This window comes from Oreochromis aureus, linkage group 1 (genome assembly GCF_013358895.1).
Source record: "Oreochromis aureus strain Israel breed Guangdong linkage group 1, ZZ_aureus, whole genome shotgun sequence".
NCBI lineage: Eukaryota > Metazoa > Chordata > Actinopteri > Cichliformes > Cichlidae > Oreochromis > Oreochromis aureus.
Window position 1 is genome coordinate 40,308,883 of NC_052942.1, and position 21,229 is coordinate 40,330,111.

Sequence of the window (21,229 nt, forward strand, 5' to 3'; positions counted from 1 at the left end):
TTTGTCGCCTTTCTTGTTCTTTAAGTTCTGCAGCGCTCTCTCTTTCCTCCCGTTTATTTTTCTTTCCGAGGAAACCGCTCGCTGTCTGAGTTTGATGTCTGCAGAACGGTTGCCTGCTTCTCTAACTGCAAAACAAATCTACCTGAGGGGATGAACCTGAACCAGCCTGGCTCTTCAGCAGGAATGTGTTACCATGGCAACCACCAAAATTGATTTGTAAAAAAAAATCAAAACGCACCGACCATATTTTAACCCGAATCACTGAAATACTGAGGCAAGCAGCTTAAAGTTACTCGACTTCCTGCTATCACTGAGACACAGGAAGGCAGCTGTAGGTTTTCTCTAACAGCAAACACAGGAAACAGGCAGAAATATAACGCTGACGTGCAAATTTCATATAAGGAGAAAAGGCTGAGTGTCCTTTTTTAGGATGACATCACTATATCGAGGTTTGCAAGCAAACAAGCAAAGGGTATTTTTCTTATCAGTGCTCATGAAGAAAAGACAAAGACTGCATGTGATGGTTTCATGCTTAATGACCTCACCTCTCCAAAACAAGCTCCAGAGCAGGCAGGTGAGTACACCCGAGTCTGTGAGCCTAACCCTGCTCGCCTGCACAGACCTCTGGTTGATCAGGCCTGCCTATAAGCACGCTTCCTGCCCATCTACTGCACTCTGATTCCTGCTGAAGCCGTTTAATCTCACTCTACTTACAGACACTAACAGTACAATCCAGCTTCAGCTTAAATCAGATATTGCACAATATGAAAAAACAATATGACATTTCTGCACTGTGTGCTCACCTTTCCCCATTCTCCTCCTGCTGTGTAGGGCAGACAGTCCATAAAGCCACAGCCTCTGTTCGTAGTGGGCTTGGTTCCCTGGCAGGCGTCGTCCCCCAGCTGCCTGTAGGCCCCCGTGGACAGGAGCTGCTTACAGTACACCTTCCGCACCTGAACGCCATCACCACAGGTCTGGGAGCACTGGTGGGAGGAAGCAGAAGAAGAGCGAGGAGGTAGAAGGACAGGGCATTAATAACCCTCCGTACACACACGCTCAGAAAGTCCGTACCTGCTGCCAGGGCTCGGTCTCCCAGGCTGGAGGACAGTCCACCTGGTTGCAGGGCTGCAGGATGGCAGGTCGGAAATCCGTGCACGCGTCCTCTGAAATAGTCTGAATATCTTGCTGGTCGACAGACAAAAGACGCATGCAAAACACGCTCCTGGTCTGTATGCCGACACCGCAGGACGCAGAGCAGCCCGTCCACGCCGTCACCTCCCACCTGGAGAGAGAGACGGAGCTTCAGACAGCGAAACAGGCGAGCTTGATCCTTGAAGCAACAGAATTAATCAAAGGATTAAAAGAAACCTTTGTGTCACCTTGTAAAAGTATGATCAAACACATTAGAATACCCAGGTACTGCAAATAAAGAGACGAGAGGCTTCAGGTATGTTGGCATCTCATGTGGGGAGATAAAAGGAGGATTCACATCTGAAACACTCTCACTGTGTCCAGCATCATTTTTAGGTGGCATTAATCACGATGCAGAGCCGTGCTGCGCTTCGGTTATGTAAAACATGTCTGATGTTGCATCAGCTGTGCATCATCCGATGTGAACTCAAACAAAACATCACAGATGTGTTGTGTTATGATGCATGCACCGTATGCATACAGCAAGCTGCAGGTGAACAACAAGCTTGTTCCTCATAAATCTGCTCTGTGTGGTCAGAAGGAGATCTGTAACTGCATGGACGGTGCCGAAGAGCCAATCAACAGCCGGACCAGGAAACCTATGAGCCAATCATGTGGTTGCACTGATGCACAGGCTCACAGCAGTTTCAACTGTGTGGCGGGAGGCGTGACTGTCAGTGCTCAGGTGGGAGCACTGAGTTAACTCAGAAAGTTAACTCTTTCTGAGTTAACTTCAATAATTACTTCCTCCAAACCATCAACGTGTTTTTTAGACCCCATTCCTACAAAACTGCTCAAAGAAGTCCTGCCATTAATTAATGCTTCGATCTTAAATATGATCAGCCTATCTCTAATAATCGGCTATGTACCACAGGCCTTCAAGGTGGCTGTAGTTAAACCTTTACTTAAAAAGCATCTCTAGACCCAGCAGTCTTAGCTAATTATAGGCCAATCTCCAACCTTCCTTTCATATCAAACATCCTTGAAAGAGTAGTTGTCAAACAGCTAACAGATCATCTGCAGAGGAATGGCTTATTTGAAGAGTTTCAGTCAGGTTTCAGAGCTCATCACAGCACAGAAACAGCTTTAGTGAAGGTTACAAATGATCTTCTTATGGCCTCTGACAGTGGACTCATCTCTGTGCTTGTCCTGCTAGACGTCAGTGCTGCATTCGATACTGTCGACCATAATATCCTATTAGAGCGATTAGAACATGCTGTAGGTATTACAGGTACTGCGCTGCAGTGGTTTGTAGCATATCTATCTAATAGACTCCAATTTGTACATGTAAATGGAGAGTCCTCTTCACACACTAAGGTCAACTATGGAGTTCCACAGGGTTCAGTGCTAGGACCAATTCTATTTACATTATACATGCTTCCCTTAGGCAGCATCATTAGAAGACATAGCATAAATTTTCACTGCTATGCAGATGACACGCAGCTCTATCTATCCATGAAGCCAGGTAACACACACCAATTAGTTAAACTGCAGGAATGTCTTAAAGACATAAAGACCTGGATGGCCGCTAACTTTCTGCTTCTTAATTCAGATCAAACTGAGGTTATTGTACTCGGCCCTGAAAATCTTAGAAATATGGTATCTAAGCAGATTCTTACTCTGGATGGCATTACCTTGGCCTCCAGTAACACTGTGAGGAACCTTGGAGTCATTTTGACCAGGACATGTCCTTCAACGCACATATTAAACAAATATGTAAGACTGCTTTCTTCCATTTGCGCGACATCTCTAAAGTTAGAAATATCCTGTCTCAGAGTGATGCTGAAAAACTAGTTCATGCATTTATTACTTCCAGGCTGGACTACTGTAATTCATTATTATCAGGATGTCCTAAAAACTCACTGAAAAGCCTTCAGTTAATCCAAAATGCTGCAGCAAGAGTCCTGACAGGGACTAGAAAGAGAGAGCAGATTTCTCCTGTTTTGGCTTCCCTTCATTGGCTTCCTGTTAAATCCAGAATTCAAAATCCTGCTCCTCACATACAAGGTCTTAAATAATCAGGCCCCATCTTATCTTAATGACCTTGTAGTACCATATCACCCTATTAGAGCACTTCGCTCTCGCTCTGCAGGCTTACTTGTTGTTCCTAGAGTATTTAAAAGTAGAATGGGAGGCAGAGCCTTCAGTTTTCAGGCCCCTCTTCTGTGGAACCAGCTTCCAGTTTGGATTCAGGAGACAGACACTATCTCTACTTTCAAGATTAGGCTTCAAACTTTCCTTTTGCTAAAGCATATAGTTAGGGCTGGACCAGGTGACCCTGAATCCTCCCTTAGTTATGCTGCAATAGACGTGAGGCTGCCGGGATTCCCATGATGCATTGAGTTTTTCCTTTCCAGTCACCTTTCTCACTCACTATGTGTTAACAGACCCCTCTGCATCGAATCATATCTGTTATTAATCTCTGTCTCTCTTCCACAGCATGTCTTTATCCTGTTTTCCTTCTTTCACCCCAACCAATCACAGCAGATGTCCCCGCCCCTCCCTGAGCCTGGTTCTGCCAGAGGTTTCTTCCTGTTAAAAGGGAGTTTTTCCTTCCCACTGTCGCCAAAGTGCTTGCTCATAGGGGGTCATATGATTGTTGGGTTTTTCTCTGTATTTATTATTGTGCGATCTACTGTACAATATAAAGCGCCTTGAGGCGACTTTTGTTGTGATTTGGCGCTATATAAATAAAACTGAATTGAATTGAATTGAATTGGGAGGAGCCAGAGGGTTTGGACTGAAGCCCCACCCACCTCATTTTTAGTGTGTGAGGAGCACCAGGTAGGATGACTATAAAGGGGGAGGAGCTAAACCAAATTATACCAGAGAGAGGATGAACCGAGGGGCTACACTGAGGCCAACATCAGATAAAGAAGGATTACTTTGAACTGTGAATCATGCAAAAAGTGCATGAATCCAAATGTTGAGCTGGACATGAACAGAATAGATCTGCTTGAATTTCTCACACAGAAACTTTCTTTAAAAGACTTTTATTCATCTGTGCCGTGACTAACTCCGTTCACAGCTTGATGACCTCGGCTTTTCATGTCTCTTGCCAGACATTGCACTATTCGCCTCATTTTAACTTCAGACAGTCTCTCTGCCTCCACACGCTGCCCGAAAACTGTGATTCTCTTAATAAAGCTGAACGACCTCTTTAAGGAGGTTTCTCTATAATTAAGAGGACCTGACAAACTAATTAAAAACCCCATCTGACACTGACAGCAGTTATCTCAGAAGATGTGAGAATAACACAAGCAAAAACTAATTGAAATGTCGCATGCATAATGATGTGGAACGCAGTGTAAATTTATGCATTTTCTATAACTGTAATAACACATTTAAAAAAAAGTCTTCACACTGTTTTGTGTAGAGATAATGAGCTCAGTAACATCTGGGTTTTTGCTTGGTTGACCTGATGATTTATCAGTTTGTGTCTTTTTCAAGATCCGGAGCTCTTCTGTGTGCTTTGGCTCAGCAGGAAGAGATTTAGTTTAGTGTTGAGTTCATTCGCTTTGCTTCTCTCATGTCGCTGTGCTGATGACTCGATTGGGAAACCCTGAGGAATCGGAGCAGGTTTACACCCAGATCCCAGTTACCCACGAGTGTCAGTACTGAGCTCAGTTAAGTCAGAAAGAGTGATACCTGTGTGACATGCTCCTGTGATCATGGGAACATCTTATCCAAGTAACTTCTAAGATTCAGTTTTTCTCAACCACCAAATCTACACGTGTGGGGAAAGTGGACTCACCAACATGCCCACTGTGGGCCATCGGAGCAGCTTTGATCAGCAAGCATCATCTGAGATGGGGAGAAGCCAAGTTCTAAACCCCTCTGCAGGCATCCTGTCCTCAACAAGGGACTAACAGCTATTAAAAGACTACGAGCGGCAAAGTTTCTTAAACACATCGTGACAACCAGCCTGAGACCAAGTCCTGAGTAAAACCACTAAACCATTGGACAAGTTGAATTGTCAGCTTGGAAAGGAAGCTCACCAAGACTGGTCAGGGGTTGACAATAAGCCAGATGGACAGCCCAGCCAGGTGAGGGACCAGCCAGGTGAGGGCCCAGCCAGGTGAGGGACCAGCAAGGTGAGGGACCAGCCAGGTGAGGGCCCAGCCAGGTGAGGGCCCAGCAAGGTGAGGGCCCAGCCAGGTGAGGGCCCAGCCAGGTGAGGGCCCAACCAGGCGAGGGCCCAGCATTGTGGAGCCTGATTGGCATTTGTGTTCATTTGGCTTCCTGCTGCTTTCCTGGAGGATGAAGGAACTGATCCATTAACTTCCCCCCACATCCACCTGACCTAAATCCAACACAATACCTCTGGGACGTTATGTTTCCTCAGACTGTCCAGGAGCTCGGTGATGCTCTGGTCCAGATCTGGGAGGACACCATCCGATGTCACATTAGGAGCATGCCCTGACATTATCAGGCTCATACACAAGCTCCCAGGGGCCCTAAAAACTACTGAGTATCATTTTGAGCTGCTGCAATGAAATATGAACAAATGTAACTCGCCTGCTGCATCATTTTTTCAGCCCTCTGTAGGCTGATTATTTACATTCCCAGGTCCATATCAGTATAGATATCCCGCATGATTCTTTTCCCGTTGAGATCTCACATGTTTTCAAAGTGTTCCTTTATTCTTTTCATCACTGTATTTTTCACTTCATAGATAATGTTTTGAGCTGCTGGTCTCAGTTATTTGCTGCACTAAAAAACCCCAACAAGGACAAGGCTGCATAATCCATTCTCACTGTGTCAGATACAAGATTATTCCCAAATGTCCGACCTGACTGCTGACGGCGGTGGACCACAAACTACACACAGACCTCATACAGAGCGCAGGTCTCTTTATCGTGTTCTTTCAGTTCACAAGGTCAGAGAAACCACAGGGAGAGACACGAATCCCAGCTGAGGAGAATGATGTATAGCGGTCACATGCACAGGCTGAGTGGGAGAGAGTTATAGACACACAGCAGAAGAGGGAATAGGGGAGGTTCTCCACCTCCCCGCGCTCTCGCTGCTGGACTCCCAAACTGTCAGGCAGCGGGCTACACCCCGGGAGTGAGGGGTATTACTCGTGTTGTGGGGACCTAAATCTGTTCACACAATCATGTTATGAGCAGAAAAAGCAAGTCAGCAAAACATAAATCATCACATTTTAATGTGAAGACATATTTTAAGGTTAAGGTAAGTCTCCGAATGAATCTATGATGCAACGTCCTCTGAAATCGTGTGTGTGTGTGTGTGTGTGTGTGTGTGTGTGAGGGCCTGCACTCTGCAGCTGCTTCCTGTAAATGTCCATTAGAGGAGGAGGGAGAGATAAATCACTGCGTGTGAATCAGTTTGTAAGACTACTGGACGGGCAAACATCCATCCGGTGCCTGGAAATGTGCTGGAAACTTACAGCTCACACACCCACTCACGCTGCTGGCTGAATATTAGGAGCACATTACGCTTGTTGGGATTCAGAAAACGGGTCATAATCAGAATATGTAATCGAAGAGTAAAACTGAGAAGCAGATTTGTGTGTTTGAGATGTGCTTTTGGCTTCATCCTCTCACTAATGTTACAACAAACACATGTGAAGGTTTATAACTGGTGTTAATGACACTGGATATAAAGGATATACTGTAAGGCCACTGTGTGCTCATCATTTCCTGTGCTTAATGGCACTTTGGCAGAGCTGGATTTTGCTTATTCCATGTGTAAGGCTGTTGAAAACAGTGCAGCGCAGACTCAGCTGGGAACCTTCTGGTCAGGCTGGTGCTGCTGGTGTGATGATGTACCAGAACCTGAACCATTTCATACTGGCAGGGATGAGCCTCCCTCAGCCGGTTATGATGCTTCAATAGAATCTCAGGAATATGAGAACAAAGACCTACAAACATCCATCGTGACTGTGGAACGGATGCTGAGGCAGTTCTGGCTCCTGTGTCACATGTTCGATGCTCTGTGGGCATTTACAGTAAAGCACGACTGCAGTAGTGTTTAATATCCAACAGTAAATAACTGACGTGTCTTTGGGTTGATACAGCATGTCTGTAAGCTAACTCACTGTGTTATGAAAATATAATAATATGTTTTTTGTTCAGTCCAGAATCCACATGTGTTGCTCTGACATCAGCAGGAGCGTCTCTCTGTGCTCAGCAGCCTGCCGGTGTTCCCGGACACTTCACCGCAGCCCGGCCGTCTTATTGTGTTTATTCAGTAAACATGGCGAACACATCGGCCCACAAACAGGCTCTGGCTGCACTCCCGGCTCTCATCCACGTCTTCATTTGAGCTTTCCTCTACTGAGCTTAAAACAAGAACGAGCTTCGGTTTCAAAATAAGCGAGCAGTATCTCACTCTCTGTTCTTCTTACATCAGACCGGACGCAGAGCGCCCGGCGCCTCGTTCTCAGGGTTGTGGTGGTGATTTAGAGACGGGCTGGCACAGCCTTATCTCCTCCGTCAGTCTAGACTGCTGACATCAGCGTTGATGTCGTAAGGCCTTTTCCACCCTCTCTGCTTTCACATCTCATCAAGGCGCAGCAAAGAAAATCGAGCCGAATGTTGGCACGCACAAATACACAAATTTGTACCAAGTTTTGTGCTTTGGAACGTTTTCCATGAAGCACATGGAGTTAAAAACTCGCCCTCGTTAGTTTCACCCGTGTTCAACACATCTGTATGAAGCTGATCAGTCGCACTGATGGATCCATCCTGTTACAGGTTACAGAGGCTGCAGGTGACTAAATGTAACTTGAGGTGGTTTTTTGGATCCAGCTGACAGATCACCTGAATGTGTTGTGACAGCCTCACAGTGGTTTTTAAATGTACAGTAGACATTGTTTCCATCACCATCACAGGCTCTGAAAATGACTTTAAACCCAGAGGTCTATTAGGAGGGCGCGGCGTCTTATCTGTTTGATCTACACTTTCATATTCAGATCCTGTCACCTGTGTAAAAAATGACTGTAATAAGTTTGTGGCAGGAATCCAGCATTATCATCTGTTCAGGTTGGATAACGGATGACTCGGTGGAGTTATGGTGTTAACGTATCTTCACAGCGATCTTCACTGAAACACAGTCATGTTTCGGCTAACGGAGGCTCTGCTGTTTATGTACCCATCGCCATGGTGAATCCTCGTACCGCAGCTCCACTGATGGTGGCATATTTTCATGTGCAGACACACTCAACTCAAAGTCGACTGGATGAGTTTCCTGTCCTTCCTGTCCCTGAACTGGGAGCTGATCCAGTGGGAATTTGTTAAAGGAGCTTTCTGGAGACGTTTCCTGGATCCCAGCTTTGACTGAACCACCTCCAGATTTTATCAGCTTAATAAAAGCTTCATTGTTGTTGCTCTGTCTTCATTTTTGGCGCTTCTTTCGACATCATGCCAGGATTAACTGATCGGAACAACAAACCTCGTCACTGTGATATTTTGGGCCAGAATGCAATAAACCACAACAAGTTTCACATGAATTTGTATTTGAATGAAACAGGATCAAATACCGAAGTCACTGCATTTTATATGAAGTCAGAGGTCAGTGTGGAGAAATATGACTGTAAACTGTTAGTGGAGGCTCCTTCATGACCCTGTTAAAGATGGAGCCGAAGGAAGCGCCCACCCTCACACATGAACACACACCCTCCACATGTACAGTAATGACTTAACTCAGTGTGTATGGTGTGTGTGTGTGTCTAATCATACTGATGTCTGTGACCAGGCTTTTTATTGCAGAGCCAAATCTGTCTTTGGTTGGTGGAAAGCGCGTGGCTTCAATAATGCACACACTGTTTGTGGAAGTCATAAAATTTAAATCAGAAAGGTTTTCTAAAAACTCTTCTCTGTGAGCCAATAGGAGCCCAGCAGGTGATGTGAGCCTGCATTTGATATTCTGCTGAAAGGTTGACCGGCAGCCAAGCGCACAAATTACAGAGGACAGAAAATTCAGCTGTAAACACTCCAACGCGTCGCAGAGGCCAAGGCTGTGGTTATTTCTGCTCAAGAGCGTCTGCTGGTGAAAAGAGATACAGGCTCCTCTGATTATTCATCTCAATCAAACGTCAACATCTAGCAGCTCGAGAGCTTAAAGATAGAACTGCGTCTTATGGTTTTCATGTGAGCAACACTTGCTGTTCACATGATGACATCTGTGCCAGTCGCTGCTGAAGGCTGTGAAAAAAGGGTTTTCTTGCTATTTTCCTGGAGATACTTTTTATGAAGGACAGAGTCTTCTGCATAAACTGCCATCACTGCTGAACTTTTCCCCACGTATGCAGAGCAGAGCTGACAGATGAAGCAAACACACACCGAAATCCCCAAAAGTTGCAGTTCCACTAATGTCCAGCAGAGGCTGTTCACAGCCTGATGCACAAAGTGTTTGGTCTCTATAGATGATTTCCCCCTTCATAACACCTGTACAGGGGGGAGAAGGTTTTTATAACACAGCTGTTTAAATTGTATTAAGGCTTAAAGTTTGCATTATTAGGGGCGTGGCCTGAGACAGTCCGCTGTAGCTGCTAGTGCAGCTTTTAAAAAGCAACCCCGCCCTTCCTTCTTGACAGAAGAAGCACTAATGTTCATGCTTGTGATGCCCCATCGCTGTATTCTGCTCATGCAGACTCCGTGAGCTTTCTCCATGTCTTCGGTGACCTTGCGGTCTCTTACCTTGGGGGGCACGGCTCAGGGTTACAGATGCGGATCATTACCGACGGCCTGCTGGACGGATCGCACAGAGCATCGTCCACCTCCTCACCTTGCTTCCTGTTCACACACCTCACCACTGCCGTCTGCTTCCCTGGGCAGAGGAAATACAGAAAAACGTTTAGAAGAAGCATCAGCATTTCAGCTGCGAGCATCCGATCGGCAAACCTCACCGGCAGCACACGTGGCCGAGCAGGCAGTGAAGCCTCTGAAGTCCCAGCTGTGCAGGTCGTCAGCCTGGAACAAAGGAGCACCGTGGTCGCGGACTGCGGTGGCTCTGGCACACGGCCCGTGGTTGCAGGGCCTCTCGAGCTGGGGCCTGTCCCCGCTACACTCCTCCTCTGGAAGGTCCACCTCCGTCTTGGTGAAAGTGAGCAGCACCTGACATTTCACCTCCCGAGTTTGCCTGCCAGGGCCGCAGGTGGTGCTGCAGGGGGACCAGGGCCCGGGTATGAATCTGCACAGGACCAGAGCAAAAGTCTCCAATAAGTCCTTCAGTGGTGACGTCAGGTGGTCACTTCAATGTCTGCAAAGCTCATTTCCAACCTTTTTTTTGTTACGAGCTTGAAGAGCCTGCATCTGCAATTTATTCATTTAACACTTTTAGAGTGTGATGAATATTTTACTTGCACCAAAGTCATTACAGTTAATTAAAGATAAACTTCTTTGGCTTGAATGGACCTTTGCTGGGTAACCACTTACATGCGTGACTGGTCTAATCATGCTTACGTGTCTGTGTTAAGACAAATGTGCTCATCATCCTGATATTTCTGGTCACTCTTAACATTTTTAAGCAAAATAAAAGATAAATTAAATTAGCACACCCACTATAAAACCCACCCGAAGCTTTAAAACCTTAATAACTGATTTGCCAGACGTCCTTTTTTTTTGTCTGTTTGCTTATAAAACAGCAGAAAGTCTACGTATTTATACATTTTTCAAATATAAAAGTGTGTTTTCGCCATTCCTACACATACATGTACGTGTTGTTTCCGTGTCAGTGCGTGTTGTACGGTGAGCTCATTCACATGAGCCTCTCGACAGCAGGAAGATGGCCGTGACATCACGGCGACATCATGGTGACATCACCCACAGGTGAGTGGAGCCTTGAGCGGAGCGTTTACATCGCTGCCAGCTGCGTGTTTTTGAAACTGGAGGTGATGAGTGAGGACGCCGCTCACTCATTGGCTAACAACATGTGATTGACGTGCTGTTTTCCAGAGGGGGCGCCCCCTGCTGGCCACTACAAATAATGCAGGTTTGAGGCACTTGGAGGAAAAGCAGCAGTAAAGGGAGCTTGTTGCTGGGGGGAACTTTGGGCCAATAAAGAAATGGAAAATTCCAGAGAGGACATGTTTCTGATAAATTCAACATTAAGTTTTACATTTCTATAACTGTGACTAAGCTGTGATATGAAGGTTGTGCTATTGTAGCTTCCATACATGCAGACATGTTTTCATAAAGGATTTTGATTGAACTGCATGATTATTTTTCTTGTGTTGTCTGTTTTCTGTTGAATATCGTGTTGAGTTTCTTTTTTGAATTTCACATTCTCCAACCTCCAAAGATTCATCAGTAACGCCTGTCGACATAAAAGAAATACCTTGAAAGAAGTGAACGATATTCACAGATCCTCGAGCGATGCAGAGACACGAATTCCTGAGTTTGAAAATCATTTGTAGGAAAAATAAAGCATTTGAAGTAATTCCCCTTTTCTTCACTCTACAGTCATTTATGGAATCAAGTGAACGTGTAAAACTGACAAACAGGTAACTCACGCAGGACACACGCACCGTCATACTGAGGAAACAGTACAGCCAACGCCGCTGGAATCACTGCTGCCTGGCAGCAAAGCGAAGAATAATAACTGGAGCTGCTTTATGTAATGACAGCCTGAAGCTGCTGACTGGCAGATGCACAGCAGGAAATGTGCGACCGTGAGCTTGTTAAGACAAATAAGCAGAGAGATAAGTTCCCTGGAGGTCAGACTCTCAGCTCCCTGGAGGGGAGGTGGCATATATTTAGACACAGTTCTGTGACTGGAAGGTAGATTAGAGCTCAGACACACCGACTGTCTGACAGGTGAGACAGAAACGTGCAGAAATAAGGAGGGAAACAAACTCAAATGAGAAAACAATAGGCTGCAGAATATAGCTGCGATCGGACTGGATTTATAAAACCACGGTATATGTACACGATCAGCCACAACATTAAAGACGCCTCGTCTGCATCAACAGATCCACCCACCGAGGCGTGACTGCAGGACTTCTGGGTAATCCTGTGATGTTTGTCCTGCGTCCCACAAATGATTGACAGGTCTGGGAGTTTATTATCTCTAATGCTAATGCTAACCACACTAACCACAGACACAGTCCTGCTAATTTCACCCAAGTTGGAGCTCAGACTTCCTGGACAATCTGTTAGTGCGGATAACCTCACAGCAGCCATATAGTGATCGCAAAAAGGCTCCAACAGCACAAACATGTGCAGTTCAGGTGAAGCCTGTGTCACCATCCACCTGTCAGTCACAGAGGCCACGCCCCTAATAATGCAAGGGTGTGGTCATGTTTATATCTACTGTAATTAAGACATTTCAACATACGAGTCTATGGTGACTGCTTCGAGTGCGTCACATGCAGCGATGCTGTCAGCTGTGCTGTGCTCGGGTGGAATGGATAAATGCAAAGAGACCCGACGAGTGTCGCAGTCAGTGTTAACAGTACGTGTTTTTCCCCTTTAATATGCTTTTTGCAGCATGCGGTGTAATTACCCCGTTTCCAGTTTGAGCCTCACATGCTCACCAAATTAACGTGGCTCAGATAAGATTTGCTTGGCTGCATGTGAAGACGATTTGTTGGCGCCCACTGAGGGCGCGTGCACGGGAGGTGTTTCAAGAGGATGTTTGCAAAGACTTTGATGAGCAAATGTGTGTCTGCCAAGTGTTTGAGGTGTGTGTGAGCTCAGAAAGCTGATGGATCCCAGGGAGGCTATCAGAGCTGACCAGACCCTGAGCAGCAGGCGATAATCACATGCTTATCATCAGCCGCGGTGGGAGAGGAAACACACCCGGACAGATTCACACAGTCCTGGTGTGTGTGTGTGTGTGTGTGTGTGTGTGTGTGTGTGTGTGTGTGTGTGTGTGTGTGTGTGTGTGTGTGTGTGTGTGTGTGTGTGTAGGATGATATACCTGCAAAGGGTTTATGCTACCTGAAAAAGAAGCGTAGACCGTGTCAGAGCGACACGAAGCTCTTACACGGTGTTTCAAGAGTTCTGGGTTCAAGTTTTACTAAATAAAATAAACATGTTCCTCAGTATAAAAGCTGAAATCTCATCTACAAAAGTATGAAAGTCTGGAGACCCTTAACTTTGGCGATCAGGCGCTCCCCGTCTGCTGTAATGACAGACACAAACTTTTCTGCTAAACTCAAACTATCAGGACAAAAAGTCTAAAAATACTTTGCAGCTGTAACAGCTTCAGCTCTTCTGGGAATGCTTTCCACAATATTTAGCAGTGTGTTCATGGGAATGGTTGACCATTCTTCCAGAATTGCATTTGTAAGGAAATTTCACAGGTGGCGTCTTATCACAGCACCACACTGGAGTTCACTGAGCTCCTGAGAGCGAGCCGCTCTTTCAAAAATATTTGCAGGTTTGCCCAGGTGCTTGATTTCATACACCTGTGTCCATGGAAATGATGGAACACCTGAATCAATCATTTGGATGGGTGAGTGAATACTTTTGGTACTAAACCTCAGAGAAACAGGCTGTGGTCTCCTCACTCCTCACTTTTAAAGTGCTTCACAAACCCGAACAGTACAGCTAACAGCTAACACATGATGAAGAACACTTACTGCTGAAGACACAGAGTGAAAGTGGACAGTTTATCTTCAGGTCGTTTTGTCCAACACTTTATTTCTGAGCTTTTGTTCTGTCACTAGTTAGCTAGCATAACCTAATGTAGGACTCGCAGTAACCCACCAACCTCGTCAGCCTCCTCATGTCATGTGTGAGCGTGACGTTTTTGGAGCAGGGCTCCAGGGTCTACAGGAGGTTAACTGACTTGGATTTGGTTTAATGTGCACATGCAGCATGATGAAAGCCACGATTCTCTATGGACGATTAAGTATCAACAAACTAATACGTCACGTTTTCAGTCACAGGATGTCGGAGGCTGAGTGCTGAGACACAGCTGCTGTCCCGGAGGAGACAGAGGTCTCTACACAACCTTCTGATGTGCTCTCCGTCCAGCAGCTGTAACCGGGTCATAAATTACATATTGTTATAATTACACCAAATGTGTTCTAGACCCCAAACCGTTCCTTTATACCTGACTTTTAGGACCTCCAAGCCTGTAGTTATGTTCATTATCAGTTAGAGCCGCTCCTCATCCTTTTCTTCTTCTTCTTCTTTGGTGCAACCCTATAAATATGGAGTACCCCTTTGGCCTCTCCCGCTTTCTAAAATTCCCCTGTGGGAGAGGTTGGCGTCATTTCTCTTCCAACACTGTAAAACACACATATACTGTATATTTAGCCACCCTGATGTTTCACATCACGTGGTTTTAGTTCCATTATTGTCATCATTGTGTCTGTCTTTGCTAGCTGCTGTAAATGTGCAGTACATCTGTGGTGGGTTGAGCTAACCCTCGTCCCTACTGGTTGGATTTGGTTGTAGGAGCTGGAGCGGGCAAGTTGGAGGTCTTTCTTTCTTTTTACCTTTCATCGTCAGACACAACGCAGGAACACTCCGGCTACACAGCCACCAACTTAATCCAGGAGAACAATAACTTAAACCAACCTCAGGCCTGCGTGAGGATTATTTGAGGAGAAGAGTTCTCCAAACACGACTTCCTCCTGAATCACCCAAACTAAGACAGCTTGGGACGAGTTCAAGGAGAAATTATTAACAAATGCTCATCATGGGTAGGAACTGTTAAAGCACTGTGTGTTGTGAACATCATCTTCTTATCTACACCCCCCACCCTCCACTCATCTCCACCCTGCCTGCACTCACTCCTTCACTTCTCTTGTGCACTATGGAGCCTATCCCGGCTACCATAGGGCAGGAGGCGGGGTACACCTACAGCCTGACGCAGGGCTAACACAGAGAGCGAGGCTCCGCCCACGCGGTGGGATCGAACTCAGGGCCTTCTTGCTGTGCTCGTGCAGCAGTGCTAATCAAACAAACTATAAAGATTAACAGAAGTTTTTTGACCAGATTTTTATCGTGATTCTTAAATGCTTCTGATTCCTCACTGTTATATTTGGTGTTATATCAATAAAACTGAAATACACACAGTTGCAAATTAAACATATAAATGTAATGAGTGCTGTGATAAACTAGGAGAACACATCTGTCACCATGCAGCACATCTGTGCAGAGCTTTCTCTAAAGCACTGCTGTGATGTGCTGTAGTAACAAAGGAGTGAATGAATGGAGACACCTTTGAATGGATCAGGGGTGTGTGTGTGTGTGTGTGTGTGTGTGTGTGTGTGTGTGTGTGTGTGTGTGTGTGTGTGTGTGTGTGTGTGTGTGTGTGTGTGTGTGTGTGTGCGTGTGTGTGTGTGTGCTTGTTGTAAAGTTAAGATGCATTGTGAAAGCAGCTGATAGCAGCAGAGTTAATGAGGGGATGATTCGTATTTATGAAAAGAAGACAAGCTGTTTATTAAAAGCACTGAAGTGTGTTGGAGAGCAGACAATAACCCTGATTTCAAACATGTGACAGTGTCGCATCCTGACATCACAGGATGTTTGCTTCTATCTTCATCAAACATATTTACGCTGATGTTTGAGGCACGCATCTGAACCACTGTCAGAATGTGTGTTTGCACTCACGTGGGGTTTTCTGTAGCGGTGTAGTGTTCCTCCAGTTCCTGGGCTTGTTTCGACCAGGGAAGCTTCGCCTCCACTGGCAGGGACTCTGACAGAGAGACAAAAAATTAGAAACACGTCTGACACAGCTGCCGATGTTCACCATCAGCTGCTCCGAGCTCAGCCACAGGTCATATATTTATTTTTGGTACTGTGGTACTTTAAAAAAAAAAACTTTTTCCATTATCACAGCGACAAGTCCGTCAGACTCAGTCTCACATTGAAGGACATCTACTGACGACTGTCCGCATCCTGAGAAATGACACAGCGAGTGCGAGCTGGGAGGAAGGCCGGCCTCCAAATGGATGTTATTTAACCAAGACACACATTTCATCCTCACATTTGTCTCCTGTCTTTTATAAAGTTCACAAGACAGATTTAAATATTTGCTAAAGACCCTCCTGTGCTCAACAGCTCAGCGCTGTCCTAATAGTCTTATACAGTCCGCTGTCCAACGAGTGTTTCCCAATTAAATTACATTTACAGCAATAATACTCAATGTCTAGACTAGAATCTGGCACACACACACACACAGACACACAGACACACACACACACACAGACACACACACGCACACAGACACACACACACACACACACACACACACACACACACACACACACACACACACAAAGCTAATAGGCTCAGCAAGGCTGCCAAAGAGTCCTGAGTCACACACAGCAGAAACTAATGGAACAAATATATTAAAACATCTCATAATGTTTGTAAAATAAACATTTAAACTTAAAAAGCGTCTCTGTTGCGGCCTTAACTTATTTAAAACACACACACAGATTCTCGTTTTGCTATTTAGTGAGGACATCTCCTAACCTTAGCCTAACTGTAACCCTGACACTAAAACCACATTTTGAGCCTCAAAAATACCTTCAAACTCGTGGGGACCTGGATTTTGTCCCCGTAAGTATAGTAACATTCAAATTTTTGGTCCCCACAAAGATGTCTAAACAGGTACACACACACCTCTGGGCTTGTGGCAGGCCACGGGGACCAGGCAGTCCTCCTTCACGTGAGGCTTGAGTGACGGTTGGCAGCCTCCGACGTGCTGCCCGCGGTGGTCGATGCACAGAACCACTCGGTAGCGCAGCCCTCGGCCACACGTCACCGTGCACTGCGACGGGACGGTAACGCACACACGTTACCTCACAAACGAATTAACAATCTTAAGTGATTAAGGCTGCATCAAACTGGTGCGTGCAAAGGTTTGCTGTCAGTGAATCGAGCGCTAACTGACGCTTTGTAAATCATTATACAGTCATATATATTACCCAGTGAGGAAATCGTGAAAGGAGTGATTTTGTTTTATAACCTTACAGCAGGTTTGATTAGACTTCAATTATATATACTGGTGTGAGTCTTACTGCAGCTGAAACCAGTTTAGTAATTCAATATTTGAAATTTTGTCATTTCCAAGTACTTCAGCGAGTGCCTGATATTAAGCTTGGTTAAAAGTTTCGACTGACGTGTTAAACATCATACATGGAGAAAAAAACACCGCCAACAATATTAATAACAGGAAGTCTTATGTCAGTGAATCTTCAGGGATGAATCTTGTGGGTCGGACTTGATTCCGACACAGGTCACATGACTTCTATGAGCCTGCCTGTATTAACTAACTAACATTAACATTTAAAAGTGAATTCATTATCATTTCATGTTCAGCTACTGAAATCACTGACCTGTGACCACTCCATGGCCACCCACTGGGGGCAGGCGAAGGTGTTGCAGATCTGTCGGGCGACAGGTCGCGGGGAGTGCGTGCACTTCCACTCATCCACCTGGGAGAACTGCCCGTGGGCATCCTCCTCCACACACAGCACACTGCGATCCTGCCAGCCCCCATTTTCACCACAGGACACCGAGCACTGGGTCCAGGGGCCCTGCTCCCAGCTGTGCACACACAGAAGACGCTAAATGAGTTTTATGTACCCAGATACTATGGAAGGTGGAGGTGAGGAGGGGGCAGAACCTTCCTGCATAGAAAGAAACACCTGGAAGTGTGGAGGACGTGATTTGGCTGCTCACCAGCGAGGTCAGCAGCACCTGTGACAGGCAGCGCACGGAGGCAATTAAAGTACTTTAAAATCACACGACTTCAAACCAGAGAACAAAAACTCTGATATTTTTAGATCCAGTGTGGCTGAACCTTTTCTTTCCCCTGTCCTCGCTGCTTCCATGTCTGATCGAAAGGTCAGACATGGTTTTATTACATAAAAGCTGTGAGAATAATCTTAATAAGTAATGATGTATTAACATTTATGCACCAACGTGGAACACGTCTGAATCCCGTTCCTTTCCCCTGGAAGCCTCGTGTGGATCAGTGCAGGCACAGATCCGACACATCCAGGTGGGAACACGAGGATGGGGGGAGACGGAGAGGCAGGACACTCTGACACTTTTCCACAGCTAATGTCGATTCCACTTTACACTTATGTAAGCTATAGATTCAGCACTCAATGAGTACAAGCACACCGTTACACTCTGTCACACAGAAAGGAGGTCAGGGACATTAATGAGGCCATTTCAGAACAATTAAGACTGCAGGACTCTGTCTCATTATGTTGTAATTAGATAAGTGCGGTGATTAACAGTCTGTCTTATTGCATGTGGTGCATCAGCCTCGATAGACTGCAATCAATGCGTGTTCCTAAGACTGAAGTGTAAAACGCACACATCGGACGGCAGATAGAGCTGGAAGCATCACTGCACTGCATAACTGTCTTTCTCTTTCTCCAGCTCCTTTTTCAAACCAGGCTGTCTGCAGCCGCGCTCATTATGCAACTCCACTGACAATGACAACGATGTCTAATGCTTCTTCCAGCCCAACAAAATGCTGGAGATTCGTACACTGCACAGAGTTCAAAGGTAGGTCAAAGGTTAGAGTGGCTGATGGGTGCACACTGTTCAGGACTGGGGTTTACATGTGATGCACGGTGTATACGTGGGTGGGAAACTGAGGGTACACTGATAGAGATGCTTTCATCTCCAGTGCACAAAGTTTGCAGCTTAAAGTGTGTGCTTCCGGAAAATACACACATTTTAAATGCAGCTCTTCAGAATATGTACATTTACATGCATGTATGTAAAAATCTTACAACAAACAAGGTTCCCAATGAAATCCTAGACCGTCACTGTGCACCAAGACTGGAGCTCCGCCTCCTTGGACGGTCTGTTAGTACAGTGACCTCACAGCGCCATGTTATTGGTCATATGATGTCATTAAAATGCTCCAACAGCACAAACAAGGTGCAGAGGTCCAGTTCAGGTGAAACTAACAGACAGCTAGCAGAGGCCACAAAGAGGCCACGCCCCTAATAATGCAAACTTTAAAGAGGTGATTTATAAAAACATAAATGATCCACAGAGACCAATCCGTTTGTCAGGCTGCAAACATGTTTATTTCTGCTATGAAGTTTTAACATTGGAGTCTATGGGGACTGACTCACTGCTGCCTCTGCTGGGTGGCAGAGGTACTGCAGGCTTTGCCACTTTAATTTTGAGGCTCTAAATATGACACCGTCACGTCAAAAATAATAAGCATAATTCTCTCCTCTGTTTAAGCGTAACAGTCACCAGTGAGACCAGTGCAGCAGTCGCTGAGCGAACCGAGCTGCAAACTCCACATGCACGAACTTAGTTTTGGGAGGAATTACATCAAAAATTCAAACGCAAACGGTGGAGCGCTCTCTCCCTAAAGAATAGAAAAGAGTCAGAGTGAAGATGAGAGAGGCTTTTGTTGATTGAAGGGTAACGCTGTGGAACACCACGGACAAACTCTTTCATTTTTCTCATGATTGAAGATAAAAAGTCAGACTTTTGTGGAAGGAAGATTTTTTAAAATAATTCACAATGTGTCTACTTTCAGACAAAATCATCTTAGCAAAAACTGAAGTAACTAACACAAACTATTTTTAACTAAAGTTATAACTGAAAATCTGATCGCTGTGGTTTCAGCGTCTTGTGTGAGGCTGTAATGTACTTTATTTTTACTTTAGTGTGCATCGAGGTTCGTTTAACACTTTGATTATATCTCAAGAGTTAGAGGTACTCACCGAGGCAGAGGCTGGAAGCGGTCATGAGGCATCACTGATTTGAATCCATCACTGCAGGAGACAAATGTGATAATGATACCACACAGCAGCCTCAGAGGTCATACTGTACATGATAAGTGCCGCACACGTTTGTCCTTCAAAGTCAGAATAAAGTAATAGGGCGTGAAAGGCAAACACTGAAGACATCGTTGTTTAGGATCACTGCTTCTTAGTTTGATAATAAATGTCTCTGATATTTCCATATTTGGTTTTTTTGGCCTGGTTTGTAGTAATCGGGATCATTTTGGTCTGAGCCACTGTGACCTCTGTCACATGGAGGTAACGGAGTTTAACCTGCTTTGAATCACCTGCCAGAAAGTCCAGATAAAAGCTACACGAAGCTTCGCTAAGAGCTCGCTCGAGGCTGTCGGTTCAGATGAACGTCTGCAGCATATATAACATATATTCCTACAAACACTGTTAAAATCACTATCAAACACATTCTGTCTTATTTGTTTAATCCATCATTAAAGCTCCTTTAATAATAAAAGTTGTGACACAGCTCAGGTAACACTCGTGCTCACAATCACCTTTGTGCAACCCCCAATAAAAGCCCCAAAGAGAAAACGAACCATTATAAGAAAGACATGAGCTCATTTTGAATTTGAAGGCAGCAACACGTCTCTCGCAGCTGGACAGCTCCGTGTTTCCACTTTAACATCAGCCTGTGAGCTGAGGAGAGCAGCTGCAGAGGAACGATGTCCCGTTCTGGTCTGATGGAGGACTCGAGCTGCTCTGCTTCGTCCTTTTGTTGCTTTCATGATGCTCCAGATGTTCTCAGCTGGTCTGGGATGCAGGCGGGTCTGGGCTGCAGGCGGGCCGGTTCAGCACCGCACTCTTCTCCTACGAAGCCGTGCTGCTGATTTAACATCGTCCTGCTCAAACATGAAGACCTTCCCTGAAAATCTGGATAGGTCTGACCTCAGATCAGTTTCCACTTTGCTTCAGTCCATTTTAAAGGAGCTTCGGTCCGGAGGAGACGGCGCTGTTTCTGGATCCCGGCCACATCTGGCTTCTTCCCTGCATGATGGAGCTTTAACCTGCACGTGTGGACGGCGCGCTGAGACACGTTACTGCCATCAAATTCCAAATGAGCTCATATTTTATATGAAATATTAAAATCTCTCAGTTTAAATATTTGATATGTTTTCTGTGTTCTGTTGTGAATAAAATATGTCTTTATGTGATTTGCGAATCATCGCATTCCGGCTGAATGCAGCTCACAGACTCGTGCATGTGTTAGATCATTTGTATTATATGTTTAATGAAGATGTGAATGCATTCAACTGGACCTTTCTTTTTTTTTCAAAATATGAAAATATTCCTCATTGATGTCAATGAAAATAATATGGGGGACGC

General features: G+C 45.3%; 1 protein-coding gene across 3 annotated transcripts in view; it reads right to left on the reverse strand.

Moving 5' to 3' along the window:
• Positions 1-21,229, reverse strand: part of adamtsl3 (ADAMTS-like 3) — a 202,523-nt gene that overhangs the window by 33,990 nt on the left and 147,304 nt on the right. For 2 of the 3 annotated variants that reach the window (XM_039614073.1, XM_039614066.1), the window contains 8 exons: positions 19,832-19,882; positions 17,459-17,669; positions 16,743-16,890; positions 15,726-15,810; positions 10,064-10,347; positions 9,855-9,984; positions 1,072-1,282; positions 804-983 (listed from right to left, as the gene is read on the reverse strand). In XM_039614073.1, the coding sequence (XP_039470007.1) occupies positions 804-983; positions 1,072-1,282; positions 9,855-9,984; positions 10,064-10,347; positions 15,726-15,810; positions 16,743-16,890; positions 17,459-17,669; positions 19,832-19,882 (1,300 nt within the window). Of the gene's footprint in view, positions 1-803; positions 984-1,071; positions 1,283-6,593; positions 9,603-9,854; positions 9,985-10,063; positions 10,348-15,725; positions 15,811-16,742; positions 16,891-17,458; positions 17,670-19,831; positions 19,883-21,229 lie in introns of those variants that run through there. The other variant, XM_039614077.1, reaches the window with a different exon arrangement.